This window comes from Tasmannia lanceolata, unplaced genomic scaffold, assembly GCF_043159265.1.
Source record: "Tasmannia lanceolata isolate RefF3 unplaced genomic scaffold, GAP_Taslan_0.1 ptg000003l, whole genome shotgun sequence".
Taxonomy (NCBI): domain Eukaryota; kingdom Viridiplantae; phylum Streptophyta; class Magnoliopsida; order Canellales; family Winteraceae; genus Tasmannia; species Tasmannia lanceolata.
The window spans coordinates 48,364,769-48,387,521 of record NW_027518680.1 but is presented as its reverse complement, the minus strand read 5'-3'; the positions used below and the strand labels follow the sequence as shown (position 1 = coordinate 48,387,521).

Sequence of the window (22,753 nt, the reverse complement as noted above, 5' to 3'; positions counted from 1 at the left end):
AATTTTTGGGTCTTTGTTCGATGTCTGAGGTCTTACATCGTCTGCATGTAATGCAATTTTTTTCCACCTTGGAGCCCCAAATATGCGACATGAAGACTCTTTGGAGTCTTCCTTCTAATACAACATACAGTTGTTGGGCATGCATCTATTTTATAGTAGTGGAGGCCCAGATCCCTAATGATCTTCTTCGTTTCATAAAATGAGTATGGCAACAACTCACCCTCAGGAAGTGCCGCCTTTAACAACTCAAGTAACATGGTGAAAGATTTGTTACTCTATCCATTAAGACACTTTATATGAAAAAGACGACTAACGAAAGACAATTTAGTGAGCTTGCTGCCTGGGTATAATTCCTTCTCGGCATCCTCCAATTATTTGTAGAATTTCTTAGCATTTACTGGTACATTGTCCTCATTAGGGTTCAACTTTGGCCTTATGTCGTCTAACAATTCATGCATTTCATCTTGTACCATCTGTTCTTCGTTCACTTGGCAATCACTATCAGCCAAAACACTTGCCGATGAACCAACGTCCCCATGTAAAACCCATCTGGTGTAGCCTTTCATGGCCCCATCGACAATCAAATGATCATAGCAATTCAAACCACTGACCAATTGAATGTTGACACATCTAGCACATGGGCATTTGATCTTGTTCCCTTTATTTGTATTAGCAAATGCAAAAATAAAGAAATCTAGAATGCCACGCCTATACGCTGGTTCAATCCTATTTAAAACATAATAGAAGAAGTGTGAGACGTATAACTTGAAATAATGAAAAACTAAAATATGTATATGAAAAGGTTATCACCCATTCAGGCGGTCATACTTTGGCAGTTGCATCCAAATTTTATCCATTGCTTATCTCCTAATAATCTCAAGAATAGAATGAAATTTCTCAGAAGGAATGTTTATGACTGAAAAAAAACCCAAGTAAGGGATTAAACCGATTGGAAAGTGATGTCTTGATTGAATTGGAAGGAATGTGTATGACTAATTAGTTGTACAGATGAAAAAAAAATTGATCAGCTTTTTATTGTGAGCAGGATGTCAATGACTATAAAACTAGTGCTTCCATAGCTATTTTCAAGGGATTTCTATCAGTGGCTATTTTGTTGATTATTTGCGACCAAAGATACAATGTAATTCCATTTCATCAGTTAATAACAATCGTAAGTGAACTTTAAAATCACGAAACCATAAATCTTCCAGTAATTTAGGATGAACCATACAACTTTGGTTAAATAGGATTCAATTTGAATCATGAAAGAGTTTATGCCGTAAGGATTTACGACTATAATAATATAGATTAATTAGAAAGCTCACATTCGGTAGAAGTAGTAGACTATGCCTACAAATCCTATGTGATACACTTCCAGTCTTTTCAATTGATAAATGTGTTCCTTAAACAATTAAAATTAATGAATCACTGAAATTAACTTGCATTTGCGTCAAATGAGTAGTTTATGGTTGAGACTACTGTGGCTTGAATCTGGACAAAGAATCTAGCAATTTTAAATTACCAATAAAAAAAACTGGCAATTTTAAAAATTTTCCTACCTCAACCAGAAGTGATACATTATAACATAAGCATCCGACACGACACCCGTGTCCACAATCTCTTAGACACTTTTAAATGTAATGCTAGAAGTGTCAATAACTTTGCATGTATGTATGTGTATGTGTGTGCTACTATTTCTATATTTTTAAGTGTTGCTATCTGTGCTACAAGATATGTTTTCCATTTGATGAAAAAGTATAATAAAAGAGATGTTGGATTGAAATACATTTTGAAGTGTGTATTGGTTGGTGACATGTTAGTATTTGATGCCTTTGTAGCTTAGACATAAACATGTGCTCCCCTGTCAACTTCAAAAAGCCTAACATTCTTATCCTGATGAATACAATTACTATAAACCAACGAAGACAAACTCTTAAAAGTAGCAAGAGACAAAGGAAAAGATAAAACCAAAATCATCTTACAAATATGTCACAATGTATCTGGTGTACATCCAACACACCCAGCATAGCACTTTTTCAAGAAATGGTCTAACTTGGTTACATATTTTGATATAATTCTAATTATTTGAGGTGTGTGTGATAAGAACTGGAAGCATTGAGATAGACAGTTTATTAAGAATGGGAAGCATGGAAATATACAGTTTGTTGTGAATTTGAATCATTTAGATAGACGGTTTGTGAGCTGCAATTATAATCAATAACAAGTCTAAAACTGATTGTTGGATTTAAAATTTATTCGTAGAATAAAAAACAAACAATGCCCAAGTAAAACCTCAAGCGAGGTTTGATGGATCAAGATGCTAGTATCATCCGATATGCAAACAAAGAAAGGGCAAACTGAAATATCAATACGAAAATTAGAACAAATTAATTAAGACCGAGGATGATGCATGCTAGTTACAACAATACGGATGGTGATGGAGACCACATATATCTGCATAACAAACACATCAAATGGATAATGGTAAGCTAGTGGTTAAAAAGAAAGAAAGATTGTGAGACCTTTTGAAAATGATAACATGAACAGATAGAATACTACATTGTATTATGATTTTGGAAATGGATATGACACATTCAGATGAGAAAAATCGTGACATTCGTATGAAAAATAATAACCCATGGCCAATCTCAAAAGAAACGCCAATAATCATATAAAAAACCACTATAAAAAATTTCAAAACCACCCGTGTTAATCCCTGGAAAATCCAAATTATTAGATGAAAATAAATCGCAAATTCTATCATGAATAAGAAGAAAAAACCCAATTCCATTCGTTTGAAAAGAAAACCTATTGATAATCGCTAAAAAAACCAAACATTGACATTCAAACAACACATGATAAAACCCCAAACTGAAACATGAAAAAACCACCAAAATCTTCTTCTTCTTATAATCGAACTAAAATGAATTAAAGGAAATTCTAGATGGATTGAATAAAATAGGAAAGTCAATTGAAACTATAAATACCCTAAAAATTGAACTAAATGCATTAAAGTAAACCCCTAGATTGAATAGAAGTAAATTGAAAAAAGTGGGAAACAAAATAAAAATGTACCTTACTTTTTCTGCTTCTTCTTCTTCATCCTTTCCAATAGGCAAAAACAGAGCAAAATCGATATGGGGAAATGAAGTAACAAAATCAGATTAAACAAAATGGGGAAAGGAAGAGTGAATTTTTTTTTGTACGAAATGGGATTTTGCTTTCATAGAGTTGTGTTCGATCTGATGGGGAAATGACAATAGAGAGAAATAGGGTTTCCTCGATGGGTTTTCTGAAATACGAATTTGTCGAGGGTTTCGATCTGGAAGGAGGAAAAAAAAGGATTTCCTTCAGGGTTTTGATTTTAATGGAGGGGAAATTAGAAAGCGAGGGTTGGGAAACCTCAGTCACGCTCAATAAGAGAAAAATTCTGATAAAGTATTCAACGACGTTCCTAAAAGGACGCCGGTGGTTCTTATTTCCAGCAACGCTCATGAACGTCAATTATTCCCAACGCAAGTATCCAATTAATTAGCGACGTTTGTTTTAATAAATGTCGGTAAATACACTTATAGTGACATTCATAAATGTTGGCAAATAAATATGGCGTATTTTTTAGGCGGGATAAGTAACTGGCGCGGGAAGGTCCCTTCACCATCGTTCTATTATATGAACGCCGGTGATTATAATAAAATTAGGGCGTTTTGACAGAATGCGGGTGCTAGAATGTTGGTAAAAAGAATTTTTGTTGTAGTGGGAGTTCTGTCAATGTACTCCACCAAAACGCCTTCGATCGAATGCTCATTGGAAAAGACTGACTTGAGCTAGTCGATTGGTCGATTTTCAGCTTCTCCGGAACTCCGAGAATGTCGCGACAGCAAAAAATATAGCCGTTTGAACTCAAATGGCTAGTTGCTTTTTGGGTTCTTTTTTATACATCCACCCCCAAACGGTCATATCATTTTAAGGGCTTATAAATACACATTCAAGAGGTTTATCTAACCCTCTTGAATGATTGAAAAATAACCTTAAGCATTCAAAGCATTTGAAAACCTTTTTGGCTTAAGCTTTTATTTTCTTCTCCACCAAACTTGCCTTGCACTTGCAAATTATTAGAGTTTGGATTTAGGGCTTTTATTTGCAATCCTTTTGTGAAGAATATTTAAGGAGCAATAATTGTGCATCAAGCCTTCAAGAGAGGCCAAGCAATCTTCTTTCCATTCATTGTAAAGGTGGCTAGGGCATCATATTCTTAATACCCTAGGGAGTAGCGCTTAGTACTCGACGAAGAAGGAGAGTCGGTGTAAAGGTGGCAAGGGCATCCTTATTTAATACCCTTGAGAGTGTAAAGGTGGCAAGGGCATCCTTATTTAATGCCTCGGAGCCGGGCATCGTGGAGGTCTCAAATAGTGAAAATCTTAGAGGACGATCTCAAGAAGAGTGGAGTAGGGCTTTACTCAAACCACTATACATCGGTGTGTTCTTCTTTAATCTTGCATTCTCATTTTTGTTTTTGGTTTGGCATTTTGTTTTTACTTTGATATTATGTGAATTAACAAAAACTAAGCAAGCAAAGAAAAATTGAAGTAGGTTAGAACTTTAAATTTAAAAAGGGATAAATTTATTGATAAAACCAATTCACCCCCCTCTTGGTTCCATAGACCTTAATTTCAATTGATATCAAAGCTTCGTCTCTATTTTTCAAAGCCCTAACTGGTCTAAAGAAAAGATCCTAAAATGGCAAACTATCCTCAACACCAAGAAGGTTACTCAAACACAAAGCCACCTTATTTTGATGGAACAAATTATGAATTTTGAAAAACCAAAATGAAAATCTTCTTAACCAAGATTATCAAATTTGGAGAGCCATTCATAATGGATATACCTTGCCCACTAGAAATCTAAACGAATGGACCGAAGCCGAACAACAAGCCTCAAACTATAATGCCAAAGCCGTGAATTCTTTAATTTGTACTTTGTCACCGGAGAATTCAATAGAGTTTCAAACTTGAATTCGGCTAGGAAAATTTGGGACACCTTAGAAGTTACCCGTGAAGGAACTAACCAAGTTAAGGAATCTAAAATGAATCATCTATTTAGGCAATATGAACTTTTTCAAATGACACCGATGAAACCATTGCCGATATGCACACTAGATTCACTAACTTAGTAAATGGGCTAAGGGGACTTGGGAAACAATTTTCAAATAGAGATTTAGTGACCAAAATCCTTAGATCCCTATCTTTATCATGGGAATCCAAAACCTCCGCAATCAAAACTCGAGATCGAGTTTGTTTGAACCAAGAAGTTTGGCAAATTTCAAGATCGTGCGGATGTCACTTTTCTAGAGCTTAAGAAAATTGGGGATAATGCATACAAGATTGAGCTCCCTCCAAATATCAATACTCACCAAACTTTTAGTATTAAAGACTTGACAACTTATCATGGAGAGTTTGATGAGAACTCGTGGGCGAGTTCTCTTTCACCCAGAGATAATGATTCACTGCCAACAAGGTAACCATGTCATGCCTAGGTGGTTTTGGTGAAGTTCCAAGGTGCATTCCCGCAATAATGTTGTTGTCCATTTTTCAACCTGATTTTTGGACTTCTAAATGGTAGAATAATGGAAAGTATTAAACTATAAAGTTGTAGGTATTTTTGAGTTGTTTCCAACAAGTATTTGTTCTAAAAAACTGGACAAGTGGTTAGAAAGTTATGGCAGTTTTAGTGGACTGTGACTATGGGTTCCCAAACCAGTCAAAGTTAGTGAGTTCCAATGCAATTAATGTTATGTTAGTCCCTAAGTTTTCTTGTGGAAGAAGTTGGACAAATTTTCCTTGGTTGTCTTTTATTTAAAGGGATAGAAACTATCTTTAGAGGGGATTTTAAGTGTTGATAAACTTATGTGATTGAAGCGATATCGATTGGGTTGAGCATTGCTCCAATTTTGGTTCTTCTTCTCTTGTGGTGTTCTTGAGTTCTAATTTTCTTCTTCTTCCCTCTTAAGCTCCCTATTACAAGACCGACGGTATAGATCTTGTTATTCACCAGTGAAAGATACATAGGCGGATTAGCGGCCGTTCACAATTTGCATGGTAATTGGGGCACCCCTAAAGGTTATAATGACGGATATATTGGACCGCCGATGTAAGTACCTAATTACAGGGACCACCTTTATATAGGCTGAAATACCAATACCCCCAAATGAAAATTTATGTAGGGGAGGGGTATTTTGGTCTTGAAGAATCTTATTTAATTAAGGCTACATAATTTAAGTTGAGTTACTGCTCTTCAAGAACTATTATAAATACTAATGAGATGTTATTTTCTCCACCAGAAAACTTACCCTAGAGAAAAATGTTTGGAGGCTCCAAAAGGTTGCGAGGAGAAAATCATTGTCCTCTGGCGTGGGTTGAGTTTCAGTTGGTTTCTTAATTTTATCTTGGAATCCTCCATTGATCTTCAATTCATTGATAGATGTGGTAAGTATCAAGTTCTAGCCTAGTGTTTGGGGGTTGTTTGATTTTCCAGAACCCATCTAAGGAGTTGTATTTGGTCTCTTTATGTACATATGCGAATTTAAAGTGGATACCCACAAATGTAGAATATATCTTGATGATCTTATGCTATTCAAAGGAGAAATTGCTAGTATGAAATCTTGATGATCTTAGATCATGATGATCATATGCTATTTAAAGTAATAATCTGGCTGGAACATATTCAGGTTATGAAAACTTATTTTTTCCCAAAGATTTCGATGATTTTTCATATTTAAAGAACCCAAATCATTAGTAGATCAAACGGTCAATCAAGAGAGTGATTTATGTGTTTTCAAGGGTTTTTCAGAGTTTCCTCGCACGGAAGAAGAGACCCAGCCACACCCTGATCAAACTGGCCATGGCATTGGATAGTCGACTAAGCCCTAGTCGGTCGACTCTGAGAGTCGACTGAGCAGAGGAGATCGAGTCGACTGACTAGAGGAGAATTGGCCGAGAAGAATCCAGACGGTTTGCCCAGTTTGGTGTTTGTCGCTTCCAATGGACTTTATAGGGTCTTCTTAAGTCTTCTAATCACACTACCACCATTGTTTAAATACTAATATGAGGTATTATTAATATTAGGTAACTTTTTAGAGGAGTTTGTTATTCACATGGAGGAAATTGATTAACAATTGTAGTACTGAACTTGTGTTTCAATGATTTTTTTCTTCTTGATTCATTGTTCTTGCAATAACTTATGATTTGTAAGCCATGTTAGTGAACTAAAGGCCTTGTTTTGGAATTCATACATTGTTGTTTCTTTGAAAGCATGTTTTAGCATTTTTTAAATGTGTAAAATCATGGATCAAGTACGATTGTCTTGTTGCATATAATTGCAAGTTGTTCATGTTTTCGTAACATGTTGGATATGTTCCATGGAATTTTTGTGGGTCCAGTGAGACCGGTGGTGATGCTATATTCTCACGGAATTCTAGTATAGCTATTTTATCGTATTCTGACCTTTGACGATAGGTTGGTGAAATTGGTGCGTAGTCACAAGTGATCGGTCTTACCTAATCTAATAGGGGCTGTGAAACTAGACATTTAACCTTTGCCAGTAGGGGCTGTGAAACTTAGCCCTAACTACGTTGGGTCAATCGACAACTTGTTGCTACTAGGGGATATGTGAAGCTGGTGTTATGTTTGTTCATCCATCACTATGGGTGGTGACGGTGGCCGTAGCTATGACTAGTGGATTGTTGCTTGTTTTGCATCATGAAAACTAGTTGTCTTTTACAACGTCTAATCCATTATTGTTCTCACGTTTCTTCCATGATAAAATGCTTGTTTACATACTTTGGATTCATGCAACAAAGTTTCCAAAGGATCCCTACTGGTCTTGAGGCACAAATTGGGAGGCTTACATATATATGTACAAACTGAGAGGATCTTGAAAATTACCTAAGGGCTTTGATCGGCCCAATGGAAGGTCATTGCTCTTATCTAATTTTGTGTATGTGATTGTAGCTGCTATGGATGTGATTGAGATGTTGTAAGATAAATAGTTTGTTGGATCTTTGCTTTTATGACCAACTTTAATGATGTAATCTCCTTATATTATTGTGTGAGTGTATATTACAATCCGTTGTATGAGATCATGTTCAACTGGATACCACCCAAGCATGAAAAGGTTTAACCCAACCAAGAATGCTTTTTCAGGTTTTTTTGGTGATATAAGGAAGTTGGAAATGAATAACCAAGTTTGGAATTCTATTCTGCCCAACAAATAATGGAATTCCTAGTTCTAAGTTGTTCATCTTCAATTGTCTTGTGGCGAGATCTCACTGTGTGTCATAGTTCAACCCAACAAAAGGGCCATGATGACACGACGGGTGTCTCTGCGAGATAACATAGGGATATTTTGAGTGATCTAACAAATCACGAGTTAACATAATAAATATATACTCTGAATATAGTGTTAAAAGTTGTGAGCCTTTTTGAAAAATTTAGGGTGTTTGCTTAGGAAACCTGATTGTAGTACATTGGTGAGATAAAATCCGAGTGATAGAACGTGTCGATATAGTTTTAGGCTACATAGATAGACTATACATTACTGAAAGACATGACCACTAAATTCACATATGAAGAAAACTTGTGAATTGTGGGAGTGCACTAATAGTTATTATCTTGACCGAACTCCATCTTGACCGAACTCCATCTTGACCTCGTGTTTAATGTTGGGGACATTCTAGATGCAATGCAACTAATGCAAGAGGACGATGCAAGTGCGAATATGTACACTTGTTGTCATGCCCTGACCTCACTATATAAATATTGTTTGGTTCTAGGTCCCAACCCTCCCCGGTATTGTTTTCCAGCAGCACTAACCATGCCTGACCCACTCTGTAGGGCCCGCCCCTTAGAGATGCTAAAAACGCATCTACACAGGGAGAGGTGGAATCCACATATATAGCCCATCAACTTTTCCTCCATTTTCGATGTGGGATCTCACAATCCACCACCCTTAGGGCCCAGCGTTCTCTCTGGCACACCGTATTGGAGGGAGGTCCCATTCTGATACCATTATGTCATGCCCTGACCCCACTATGTAAATATTGTTCGGTTTTAGGTCTCAACCCTCGCCAGTTTTGTTTCCCATCAACACTAATTGTGCCCGACCCACTCCGTGGAGCCCACCCCTTGGAGATGGTGAAAATGCGTCGTCACAGGGAGAGGAGGAATCTGCATATATAGCCCAGCAACTTCTCCTTCCTTTACAATGTGGGATCTCACACTTGCGACTGGTGTTTCTAGGGCCTTTTTGCGGGATTGATTATTTTTTTTTCTTGTGAAGTATTGAAAACAACAAGCTTTTCATATAATCCTTACTATGCTAAAAGCGAGAATCTTGTATTTTTCGGCATGTTCTTCTACAAATTCTCTCTTTGTCCTCTCAATTTTAAATTGTTCTTCCCATCAGGTCCACGTGATTTGGGTCATTTTTGCCATTTCCATCACTCCATACCCCTGCCATAGAGGATATGCACTACAAGAAACAAGCTCTTTAGTGACGAAAATAATCATCACTAAATATCTTAAATAGCCACTAAAAGGTTTTAGTGTTGACAAATTCGTCGTCACTGAGTCGCCATTATATGTGTCACTAAAGATAATAGTGACAACTTCAAAATCTCTCCACTAAATAGATTTCTTTTAGTGATGATGTAATTGTCATCACTAAATGCATATATATCCTATATCTATACTTATATATAAAGCTGAATGTGGTATGCTGTGGTTGTGACACGTGGCACCCCCTCTTTCCACCGAATTTCAAAAGTTTTTTATACTTCCGTTTCTATCTTTGCACGTGATTGTCCAGACGTCCAAAACCCCCCAAAAGTTGTGACTCTTCATTATCAAACGTTTTGTGCCACGTGTCAGCCCCTCTTTCCAACGAATTTCAAAAGTATTTTCTACTTCCGTTTCTATCTTTCCACGTGGTTTTCCAAACGTCCAAAACCCACAAACGTTGTCACTCTTCATTATCCAACGTTTCTCATATAAACTCTTTCTAAAACCCCCTCTTAGATATCTTCTCTTTCTAGCAAAGAATTTTATTCTGATAGGCAAGCGACAGAACTCTTTCTGAAACTCTTCAGGGCATCTTTGCAAGGTAATTATATATTTTTTTGGTGTGTGTCTGTTATTTTTTGAGATTTTTTTTCACATGGTTCTGTTAATTTTAAAATAGGGACTTTGATAGTCCTTTTTTAAAAAAAAATTCATGGAATATTTGGAATACGAAGCTGCTAGAATGAAACATTTGGTGATGAGATTTGACAACCCATTTCTTTAATTTACTTTTCACTATTACACCCCCCCCGCCCAGCACCACACACACAAGAAATATAAAGGAAAAAACATCCCAAAAATGTAAATGACCATAAATTGTCTTTTATAAGTAGGGGATACAAAACAACAATCCGATCTTTTGAAGTTTCCATAATATGCAACCCCTCTATAGAACGGAGGGTTAGGATCATCCTATGGAAATGATTTTTGTGGATCATCCTATGGAGATGTTTCTAAGGGCATAATCTAATTAAGTTGTAGCACAACAAATGGACGGCTTGGATCATCGATGGAGGGCTGAAGATTGGTCGATGTTTGGATTTAGGGACAAGTTTTTCCTAGAATATTTTCCATGAGAAAAAAAAAGAATTGAGGTTTTTGGTAAAAAGTATTTACCAAGTTTTATGTAGTTCACGTTTTTAGTGATATACATGCAGACCCGTGTGGTGCATGGGGCGAGGAACCACTAAATTCTCAACATCTACAAAAACCAAATCAAAATTTCACAAAAACCCACCTCAGAAAACTAATATTCCTTCACAAATTCCACAAAACTAAACAGAACCCAACATAAGAAACAACACAAAACCCAGCAAATAGATAAATTCCCAATCTAGGTTTTTCAGAATTTGTCTTACCGATCCTTCAATATTTTCTTCTTTGTTTTCTTCCACTTATAATAGAGAGAGAGAGAGAGAGAGAGAGAGAGAGAGCTTCTTCTTCAAGTGTAATGCAAGAGAAAGTAAAACAGATTTTACAATACTGTTTTTTTACAATACTGCTTTAGAGGCGTTTCAACCCACTCGATTTGCAGTTTTTTTCCCAGTCCCTCTTCCTTCCACGCGTACACCAATTGCTATAATATAATATAATTCTCATCTCTTCTCTCAAGTATAATATAATATAATAGCCTCTCATTGCTTTTCTCTCTTCCTATCTATCAGATATATAATATAATATGATATCGTATAATTACAATGTCAGAGATATTAAAATATAATATTACTATTTTTCTTTGACAGATCTTAGTTTATTAATAAAAAGAAGAAAACATAATACCCTGCCACTCTCTTGCCACTTCAATGTCATAAGTTTTCGTGGTTTTTTAGTAATTGTCATAAGTTTTTAATTATCATTGTAGTTTTTTTGGTAATTGTCATAAGATAGTACATCCGGTTGGTATTTTTTTCATAATTTCCCTACTTTGCTTCCACTTTTCCGTAATGTTTCATTTAAAACTTAGCAACTCGTAATACAAATAGTAATGATTACTTTTTTTGCTATTTTATGTTTTCGCTAGCCACCTTTGCACCCATGCCAATCTTTTGCACAAAGGATGGGCCACAAGTCGAAAAGTGGCATAGCGAAGGTGGCTAGCAAATTCCTATAAAAAAAGGGAAATGTTATCAGCACTACTGTTTTTTTATGAGGGCACTCTCAATTTATTAAAAGTACGGTATGGCCCACACCATAGTATGATCCAAACCGTCCATTAGATGGGCCATAGCCTAAATAGGTTATGCCCCAAAAATCATTTCCATAGACTGATCCTAACCCTCCAATCTGCACCAAGTCCCATACCATTGAAAATTCTAGAGATGTTGCATAGACCTGGGAATTACAATTTTTCAGGATACAAAGGATCCAGAGGATCCTACATGAGCCAACCACAACACACACACACACACACACACACACACACACACACACACACACAACATTTTCAATGAAGCAGTGGAAGAACCAAGCGATGATCTATTCCTCGAGTCGTTTGGATACGCGGATTTATTGAGATCTCTCGATTCTAAGATCTCTTGATGCGATCAGAACATTTAGGAGCCGTTTGGATACGCGGATTTTAGAATCTTGGATTTCCTCAAAATAGATTTAATCCTATGATGAATTTAAAACCGAATAGTTTTAATCCTACGGTGATTTCTCCACTACGCTATAATTTTTACCATGCTATAATTTTGGAGATAATTCTAAAACCATAGTCATGAGGAAAAAAAAGAATAAACAGAATTAAACAGCAAAAACTAAATAAACAAAAAATTAAAAAGTGACTCCAAATGACCAAAATAAAATAAACCAAATAACAAACATAAAATTTAAAAAAATTAAAATTGAAAAAGTAGGATTAAAACTTAAAAAGAGGATGAACACGATGAGAAGTAAGGCATGTTTGGCATATGCTTCCACAACAACCCAATTAGAAAAAATTTCCATCCAGTTCAAACATCGCCTTAGGAAAATATTAGATACGAAGGCCCTGTTTGGATTTCGAGAAAACATTTATGCTGGAAATTAATTTTTCATTAAAAATTTTAATTTCCATGATTTAGGTGCAAATGATATGATTATACATTAAATTTGGAGGGATATTATAATAAAATTTCCCCAAGAAAAAGTTTTCCATCAAAAATGTTTTTCTTGCAGCGATGATATTTTCACCCCCTTCAAAACGCATTCGCCACCCATGTAACATGATTTGGCATCAGAAAGCGTTGAAGTTGCCCACTGTTCACGTTATAAAGAGGGCGAATGAGTACTGCAGAGGGGGTGAAAATATCATATCTCTTCCCAAATCACATAAAGGATACTTGATATGAATAACAGTGAAATGACACCCTGTTCCTTGAATTATGTTTTAACCTTGATCGAACGATATTTTGGTAATTTGAGTGTATGTTTGTTTTCTCGCTTTTGGCTTGCAAATATCGTTGTGTTCCGGGTTGATTGTGGCACTCACATCGTTCTGTATTCGTCGTACAATATTCTGGTTTGTCTATCATCATCCTTCACTTGAAAAAAAATATATCTACAAATAAATTGGATATTATTTTAAAAAATATATCTTTCGTCGTGCAAGATTGATTCATTTTCGACTGTACATGTAAATTGGATATTATTATAAATTTGTTTCAAATTTATAATTCTTACTTAGTAGAGAATTATGAAATCTTTTAAGAATAGATGATACAATTTCCTTCAATTGTTAGATTTCATTAATCGACTACTTTAGTTTTTATTTTTCTTAATAGATTGAAAATGACAATGGATAAGATGGAAAGATGTAAAGCTGCCCGAATGAATCGAATGTTAATTATTAATGCATGGAGAAGAAGCTGCACTAGGGATGTTGAAATTCATTCTAGACATAATAGTGCACCCGCATATACTAGAACGAACAATTTAATAAATATTCTGTCACACTCTATTGTCAATACGGATGGTAGTATCCAAACATCAACAACTGTTCATAGAATGAATACAGTTACCAACAATGGATATATTCTTCAACCACCATGTGTTAATACTAGAGGTAAGATACTAAATTATTAAGTTTTAATTGGGAAAACAGTTGTCTTAAAAAAATATTTGGATTAATTTTTATGCTATTAAGTAGATAATATGACGATTAGAGCGAGCAGAAACAAAAGACTCAGAAGATGTCCCAATCGTCCAGATTTAAGCTTAGGTTCATGCTCTAGAAGGCTTCAAGTTGGACAGATGCGCCAAAGAAGGATAATAAATGACGGTAATAGTGATAATACCTAAAGTTCTCTACATCTTATTCCAATATATAATCACAATACTAGGCAAGACTGGTTCTTAGGATACATAAGAAATACTTATAAATTTTCATTTCATATATTGTTACCAGAAAACCAAAGCACTTACGAAGATGGAGATCTATTAATGGAGAATGAGAATACAAACTTTGTTCGAGAAGTCGGCCGAAGTAAGTGTCCTGTGTATCATTAGGTAGAAATTTATTTTAAAAATAAAAAAAGAACCTATAACTTAGAGATTTTGAATGTTTCTTGATGTAGGAAAATTCTACGAGGCATAGACCTTTGGAAGTCCGGGTTATGTGTGTCCACAGTGTATGGCAATACTATGGTACGAGGAGCGAGTGGATAAATGTAACAAGACAACGAATCCAAAATTCTCAATTTGTTGCCTCCAAGGAAAGGTTGACATACCTGTTCTGCAGCAGCCTCCTGAATTTTTGGCAGAGCTTTTGAGTTATGAGAAAGGAAATCGTGCTGCAAAATTTCGAGACAACATAAGAAGTTACAATTCTATTTTTGCATTTACATCGATGGGAGGCAACATTGATAAACGTATCAACGATGGAAGAGGTCCATATGTGTTTCGAATAAATGGACAAAACCATCATCAAATAGGATCGTTGTTACCGGAGGCAGGAAAAATGCCTAAATTTGCTCAGCTCTGTATATATGACACAGAGAACGAGGTTTCCAACAGAATAAGAGCAATTAGCAAGGACAATAATAGGCCTGACATCTTAGATGCTACAATTGTTGATGGATTGTTAAATATGTTCGATAATTACAATCAACTTACAAAGGTTTTCCGTATGGCAAGAGACCGTGTCAAGGAATCCGACTTATGTAAGGTTCATATAAGGCTTATTGGGAACCGTGGCAGAGATGCAAGACAGTATAATATGCCAACTACTTCTGAAGTAGCTACACTTATTGTTGGCGACTTGAGTGAGACAAATAACGTTGAAAGGGATGTTATAGTAGAGCACAAAAGTGATGGCCTTCAACGTATCAGTGATATGAATCCAAGTTTTATGGCAATGCAGTATCCAATTATTTTTCCTTATGGAGAAGATGGCTACCATCTAGGAATACCATATAAATGTAATGAGGGAAGAAGGCAAATGAAGAGACATTGTGTGACAATGAGAGAATATTATGCATACAGAATTCAACAGAGAGAAAATGAGATCGAGCCAAACAATTATTCGTGGTGGGCATTTGTTCCAACAGTTTTTAGTCGACGCTTTTACAGCTATTGAAGAGGAACGATTACGCTGGATCCGTAATAACCAACCACAATTAAGAGCAGAATTGTATAAAGGTTTACGTGATGCAGTCGTGAGAGGTGACATGACTCCATCTTCAGTGGGAAGAAGAATTATTTTGCCATCATCATTTACTGGAGGCCCAAGATATATGGTACAGAATTATCAAGATGCAATGGCTATTTGTAGATGGGCGGGAAATCCTGATCTATTTCTAACATTCATAGCAAATCCAAAGTGGCCTTAAATTCAAAAGTTTGTTGATCAAATTCCTGGACAAAAACCAACTGATAGACCATACATTGAATCAAGAGTTTTCAAGATTAAGCTCGATCAATTAATGAGAGATCTTATAAAATTACAACATTTTGGAAGAGTCATAGCAGGTGTGTATTTAGAAATTTATGACAAATTTTTTAAATATACTTTTACAGATAATAACAAAATATATAACATGCTTTTTCAACTTTCAGCTGTCTACACTATTGAGTTCCAGAAAAGAGGCCTGCCACACGCGCATATATTACTTTGGCTTCATCAATCAGATAAGTATCCAACATCATCTGAAATTGACAAGATCATATCAGCAGAAATACCAGATGAGACAAGTGATTATACCGCATATGCAGCAGTTGCAGAATTTATGATGCATGGACCATGTGGGGCAGCAAACAACAAAGAACCTTGCATGATCGGAAGAAATTATTGCAGCAAAAAATTTCCAATTTTTTTTTACACCGAGACAACACTATCTGAAGACGGGTTTCCAGTTTACAGAAGAAGAGATAATGATAGATTTGTACAAAAGGGAGATAAAAAACTAGACAACAGATATGTAGTACCACACAATGTTGATTTGATTGTAAAATATCAATCTCACATAAATGTTGAGTGGTGCAACAGGTCAAGAGCGATAAAATATCTTTTCAAGTACATTAATAAAGGACCCGACAAGACAACAATGATAGTTGAAGAGGACATTTCTAGAAATCCTGGAAATCATAATAGAGAAATTCAAAGAATTGATGAAATCAAAAGTTATCTAGACGGTCATTATGTCTCGGCATGTGAAGCATGCTGGAGAATATTTCAATTTGATATTCAACACCGAACACCTGCGGTTGAAAGAATGGCGTTCCACCTTCCTGATGAGCAATGCATTACTTTTAGAGATTCTGAACCCATCAACCAAGTTCTGAACAAGGAAGATGATGAAACAACAATGTTCACTCAATGGATGCATACAAATAGCATTGAGGAAGGTGCTCGAAATCTGACCTTTGCTGAATTCCCCACAAAATTTGTATGGAATAAAAAAGATAAGTTATGGCAACAAAGGAAAAAAGTGAAGTGCATAGGAAGGATAGTTTATGCACATCTGAGTTCTGGGGAAAGGATCTATTTGAGGATGTTATTAAATATTGTTAAAGGCCCACGAAGCTATGAAGAGATAAGAACAGTCAACGCTGTATTACATCAAACATTTAAATCAGCATACTTTTCCCTTGGACTTTTAGATGGCGACAAGGAGTGGCATGATGCAATTAATGAGGCATCACAATGGGCAACTGCAGGACAACTACAAGAACTATTTGTGACTCTTCTACTCTTTTGTGAAATCACTAATCCATTCGAACTGTGGGAAAGAAATTGGCAGCTGCTATCTGTTGATATTCAGTACCGCCAACGACATGCATTTGGCCATCCACAACTAGAGTTAAATGAATATCAAATACAAAGTTACATTTTGTTTGAGATTGAAAACATCCTCATGAGAAATGGCAAGTCTTTGATAGATTTTAAGCCACTCCCACTGCCTGATGCAACACTACTCAGCCAACTGAATAATCGACTCATAAGAGAAGAAACATCGTATGACAAAGAACAGTTAAGGATAGAGCACGCCGAGTTATACAGCGGACTTAACTCAGACCAAAGAAATATATATGATTCTGTAGTAACAGCAGTTACTGAAAAAGAAGGAGGACTGTTTTTTGTTTACGGCCATGGAGGGACAGGAAAAACATGTGTATAGAACCTTAATTGCAAGGTTGCGTTCGGAAGGCAAAATTGTTTGGCTGTGGCATCATCTGGAATAACAGCTCTAATTTTACAAGGAGGACGGACTGCTCATTCAAGATTCGAAATTCCAATCAATCTTGAAGAAAACTCCACGTGCGGCATTAATCAGGGTACCCAACTTGCGGAATTGATAACACGGGCATCGCTCATTATATGGGATGAAGCACCGATGCACCACCAGCATGCTTTCGAGGCAGTCGACAAAACTTTAAAAGACATATTAAGGTTTGATGATCTTAATTCAAGAGACAAGATATTTGGAGGAAAGACTGTACTGCTTGGTGGAGATTTCAGACAGATTCTTCCCGTTGTTCCGAAAGGAGGAAGACATGAAGTTGTGCTTGCTTCTATAAATAATTCCTACTTATGGGACCATTGCAAGGTCTTCAATTTAAAAATAAATATGAGATTGAATCCATGTTCAGCCGACAACAGTACATCTAATTCAATATCAGAATTCAGCAAATGGGTTTTAGATATCGGAGATGGCAAGATTGAATCAATATCAAGAGAAGAAGATGGCGAACCTTCGTGGATTAAAATTCCAAGTCATCTTCTTATACATGGTGGAGATAACCCCATAAGTGAAATAGTATCTATCACATATCCATCGTTCCACAATAGTTACAAAGACGCGCATTATCTTCAAGAAAGAGCAATATTGACTCCAAAAAATCATACAGTCGATGAAATAAACTCATACCTGATGCAATTCGTTGCTGGGGAACAACATTCATATCTTAGCTCAGACTCAATATGTAAAGCTTCGTCAAATGTCGCTGATCAGGACATGATTTATCCGGTAGAGTTTTTTAATACATTACAATTTCCGGGATTACCAAATCACGTTCTTCAGCTGAAAGTTGGAAATCCTATCATGCTTTTGAGAAAGATCAATCAAAATGCAGGATTGTGCAATGGTACACGGCTAATAGTAACTCAGTTAGCCACTTGGATTATCGAAGGAAGAATAATCATTGGAAAAAATATTGGAACAAAAGTTCTCATTCCCAGGGTCATATTAACAGCTACTGAATCGAAGTGGCCCTTCGTTTTGTGGCGAAGACAGTATCCGGTCAGAGTTTGTTATGCAATGACAATTAACAAAAGTCAAGGCCAAACTATTAAGCAAGTTGGTCTATATCTACCAAAGCCTGTTTTCACTCATGGGCAACTATATGTTGCTATCTCCAGAGTGACATCTCCTGATGGTCTGAAGATATTGATAGAAAAAATTGATGGCGACGAAAATGAGTACACAAAAAATATTGTATATAAAGAAGTTTTTAACAACTTACATACAGGTCAGTCAATAAAAAAACTAAAGTTATTTAAAATAAAAGCTAAAAATGACACAAGATCTTCTACTAATTTATTTTTTTTCCTTTCAGATTCTGATCTCTAAAGATGATAGGGGGACGTCATTTACTGAAAGAACATGCTGATAGAGAAATCATTAGCAGCTGATAGAGAATTGGTTGAAAAAAAACAAAAGAACAGTGCAACAGATCTTAGATTTCATCAAAGAAAGCGAGCAAAAGGTTAGACAAAATATTGTTAAAAAATTCATTACTAGAATAATATATAAAAATACCATAAAAATAAAACTAACATAAAAAATTACAGGATTCTACTTTTTTCCTGTGAAGCAACAATCATAAAAGTTAACTTGCATTATCGATGGTACTATATCTCATGCAACGACTGTAGGAAGAAATGTGATCCTTTAAGCTCATATTATTGGTGTCCTACATGCGAGAAGAAAGTTAACTTCCCATTAAAAAGGTAACTCCGGCAAAAAAATTATTATTAATAAAGTTTAAAAAATATTTTATGTTCAATATGTTCAATTTAAAACTTTGCAGGTATAGGCTGCAATTAGAGGTTGAAGACCACACAGCATCACCAAATTTTGTGATATTTGATAAGGAAGCAGAAAATATAATCCAGCAACCCGTTACACAGATTAGCATTCCTGAAAAAAGGTACCCAACTAATTAAAGTACTTTAAACGAGATTTTACAAATTTTTACAATTTATTTTGCATTATGTCTCATTTATTTTAATGAAGAAAATAACTAACTTTATTACATTACAGGATGAAGATAGAGAAATTCTGCCACCTGCAATTGAAGAGTTATTAGGTAGAACATATCTATTTCAATTAAAGGTGACCGCATTCAATTTCACAACATCAAAGCAGAATTTCACTGTTTCAAAAATAATTGACGCTGAAAAATATGCAGAATTGGAGACAATACATGCTTTACATTTAAATTCTACAAAAAATGTACACATTAATTTATATATATATATATATATATATATATATATATATATATATATAATTATAACATGACTTGCTCATTCGAAATTATTTCTTATGCAGAAGACAAAATTATTGCCAAAAAAAAGAACTACGGAAGATGAAGAGCCCAAGGAAGGAGCAAATACAGAAGCAGATGCTCAAATTTTCAATGAAACTCCTCCAAGGAGCAAGAAAATTATTCACAAGGTTAAAACTATATCTATATATAAAAAATTAATTGCATAAAAAATTGTATGCTAACAAAAAAAACATTCACTCTTGCAGGGATTCAAAAGAATGACTAGAATGCGAAGTTCAAACAAAGTCAGAATTGGATTCATGTCATCAAAATTATTACTTCTTTTTTGGGTTTAAGAAACTATGATGTTAATAATTTCTCATGAACTGATTATGTTATTCCAAGAGAATGATTACTTCTTTTCTTTGCTTTAAGGAACTCTAATGTTAAAAATAATCTACTTAATTATTGTTATTGTTTCACAATTTTTTACTTATTTACTTTTATTCTGTTTTGATAATTATGTCTTTTCTTCCTTTTTATTTTTTAATTACAAATTTGTTATTACAATTAGGTCTTATATTTTGACACAAAGTAGAAGGAGAATAAGCAGATTTTATACACATCTATAATTATATTGTGTATTTAACATCACCGTTATACTTGATTAAAAGATGGCCACTATTCTCCTTTAATGTGCTCATATAAACTATATTTTCCTTTGTTTGGAATTAAGATACTACAATTATTTCCTTATATTTTTTCTCAATTACTCAAACCAGATTCAATTTATTTTTTCATCTGTAAAGAGGCGTTAATATAGGCGAATTTTATAATCATAAATTGTATAATCCAGGATTTTACAAACTATAACTTGGATGTAATAAGCTAAAACTTTAATTTATAAAACTTTCTTTTTAAGTTACAACGCTTCCTTTTTAAGTTTTAAATCTTTCTTTTTGGGCCGCCCCGTGCATCGCACGGGACTACAACTACTATATAAGAAAAGCCGAATCCTCTAAGCCGTGCTGGTGCCACATGTCAGCCCCTCTTCATCCTGTTTTAATTAAGAATAAGAGCGGCAAAAAATTGGGAAAATGAAATGCCTTTTCTATCCTAATAATCTAATGTATCCTTCTGTATCCCTATTTATTATTAGAAAGCTATTCTATGATTTATTATTTATTGCCAATTTTTCATCTCCCTAAAACAATTCAAAATGTTTCCTCTTCCACCCCACAATTTATTACAGATTTATAACCTTCTTAAACGCCCCTAAATCCCTTAAAATCATCAATTGCCGATTTTAAATCTCCCTGAAATAATTCAAAACGATTAACCGTGCATTCCAAAAGACGTCTCAAGATTTTAATCTTAGAATTAATTGCCTTAAAATCAGCACAAAACAAAATTACTCCAAATACATAGTACCCTTTCCATTCCTCCTCCTTTAATATTGCCACATTTGCACCAGCGATCCTCCTCTTCCATTGGGCCAGTCACTGCCGCGAAAATCAACAATATGACGACCGATTTGAATATAGCCACTTTGCTTTAAGCCAATCGAGAGGATGAAAGCAGGTTTGATTAGCCTTATCATATTTGGGTTTTATCATAAAGATGGATCATCCGTTTACTGATTGATTTTTCACCATTACAATTTTTTTTTGATCTGCTTCGTTGTTTGTAGGGCTATTTGGGTTATTTTCGATGAAATTGGAAGCCCAGAGATCTTAGCACCTATACTGTGTGTTAGAGATCGAATCAATACAGATAAAAAGGAACATGGTGGATTGATGGTTGAAAGAGTTTACACCAAATTCAGTGTATCTCCTCTCTTTGTCTTTTGTAATGTTTTCTATATTTTCATCATTTATCTCTTGTTGTTATTATTTTGGTTGTTTTACAGAAAAAGAGAAGAATAGAGAGGTGTTCTAGCTCCTAACACCCAACTTTAAAAGAGGATACTGGTCTTTACAAGCCTCGATCACCAACTGTTCGATGAAATATCCACTATTGATAAGTCTATTTGTCTTTTTAATTGTGGAGCTAGGATTGTAATGAACTCATTGGACTTAAGCGGATGATATTTTGTGAATTGGCTCATAGGATTGTACTTTGTTAGCCACCGGCTCATAGAAGACGGAGCTAATATTTTGAGTATCTGTAATTGAAGAATGTATGGTAAGTGGGTATTTATTACAGTATTTATGGATTGAAGCTATATTTAATATTATTCAAGAATTGTAATTTATAAGAAGCATGAGGAGTTTGAACTTTCTTTTGGTAAGAATTGAACTTACTAATTTCTTCTTCTTCTTTTTTACAGGTTTATTCTGCAATCTGGACTTTCTGTTATTACATATTTTGTTATTAGAGAAGTATGACCTCTTATTATTTTATTGTTTTAGGAGCGGTGATGTTCGAACAAAATATTCATCTTGACCTCTATAGTAAAAAAAATAGTGCAGGATTTTTATTTGGCCCTTTAAGTTTTTTGTTATGCGTGAGTAGCATTTTTATTCGAACCTTTTAGGTTATTTATTTCTGATTTTGTTTCTGATTCATGATTTTTTTGGCAAAATTTTACGAATTTCCGTTGTTTTTATGCTTAAATATTTCAATTATACATTATTTTTTGTTGAATATATATGTCCATCTTTGGATGAATTTCTCATACTCTCTTCTGTTGAAACTTTCTGTATATCTTATGAATTTTCTTTTTTATTTTCACTTTTTTATCTTAAAAAAAGCTATAAATCTTTCTTTTTTGGGCCGTCCCATGCATCGCACGGGTCTGCAACTAGTATATAAGTAAAGCGGAATCCTCTAAGCCGTGGTTGTGCCACTTGTCAGCCCCTCTTTCCACCGAAATTTCAAAATTCGTTTTACTTCCGTGTGTATCTTTTCTCTTCCCTAATTAATCTCCATAAATATAGCAAAGTATCTATTATTTTAACTTCCGTGTGTAAGTCTCATTTAAAGAATTGAAAGAAAAAAAATTTCTATTTATTCCAAAGGCCCTTTTTGGCGGTTACAAAACGTAAATTGATTTCCTACAAACATTACGATATAAAACTCCATAAATAAATCGTTTCCGTTTCCCTACATGGTAACTTACCAAATGTTATTTCTACTTTACTTTCCCATTGTTTCTTTTACTTATT

The 22,753-nt window shown here is 34.9% G+C and overlaps 1 protein-coding gene across 11 annotated transcripts; it reads left to right on the top strand.

The window, feature by feature from the left end:
* The first annotated feature begins 10,001 nt into the window (after positions 1-10,001).
* On the top strand, positions 10,002-22,050 carry LOC143855411 (uncharacterized). Of its 11 annotated transcripts, none has more exons than XR_013237874.1 (8): positions 10,002-10,155; positions 19,125-19,244; positions 19,358-19,429; positions 19,649-19,774; positions 19,853-19,891; positions 21,061-21,167; positions 21,277-21,770; positions 21,916-22,050. XR_013237874.1 is itself a non-coding variant. In XM_077365542.1 (4 exons), exons 3-4 carry the CDS (start codon positions 15,518-15,520, stop codon positions 17,210-17,212), a joined length of 1,608 nt encoding a protein of 535 aa, XP_077221657.1. In that variant the 5' UTR covers positions 10,180-13,875; positions 14,002-14,079; positions 14,171-15,517; the 3' UTR covers positions 17,213-17,222. The 11 variants fall into 11 exon arrangements, 4 of the variants coding, with proteins under 4 accessions (XP_077221649.1, XP_077221657.1, XP_077221646.1 ...); XR_013237875.1 differs by having other exon boundaries at positions 21,277-21,412; positions 21,496-22,049; XR_013237873.1 differs by having other exon boundaries at positions 21,277-22,049.
* The last annotated feature ends 703 nt before the right edge of the window (positions 22,051-22,753 follow it).

Excerpts from the sequence above, each read along its gene's own strand:
- LOC143855411 (XM_077365534.1), top strand. The coding sequence starts at position 15,518 with ATGAGAGATCTTATAAAATTACAACATTTTGGAAGAGTCATAGCAGGT.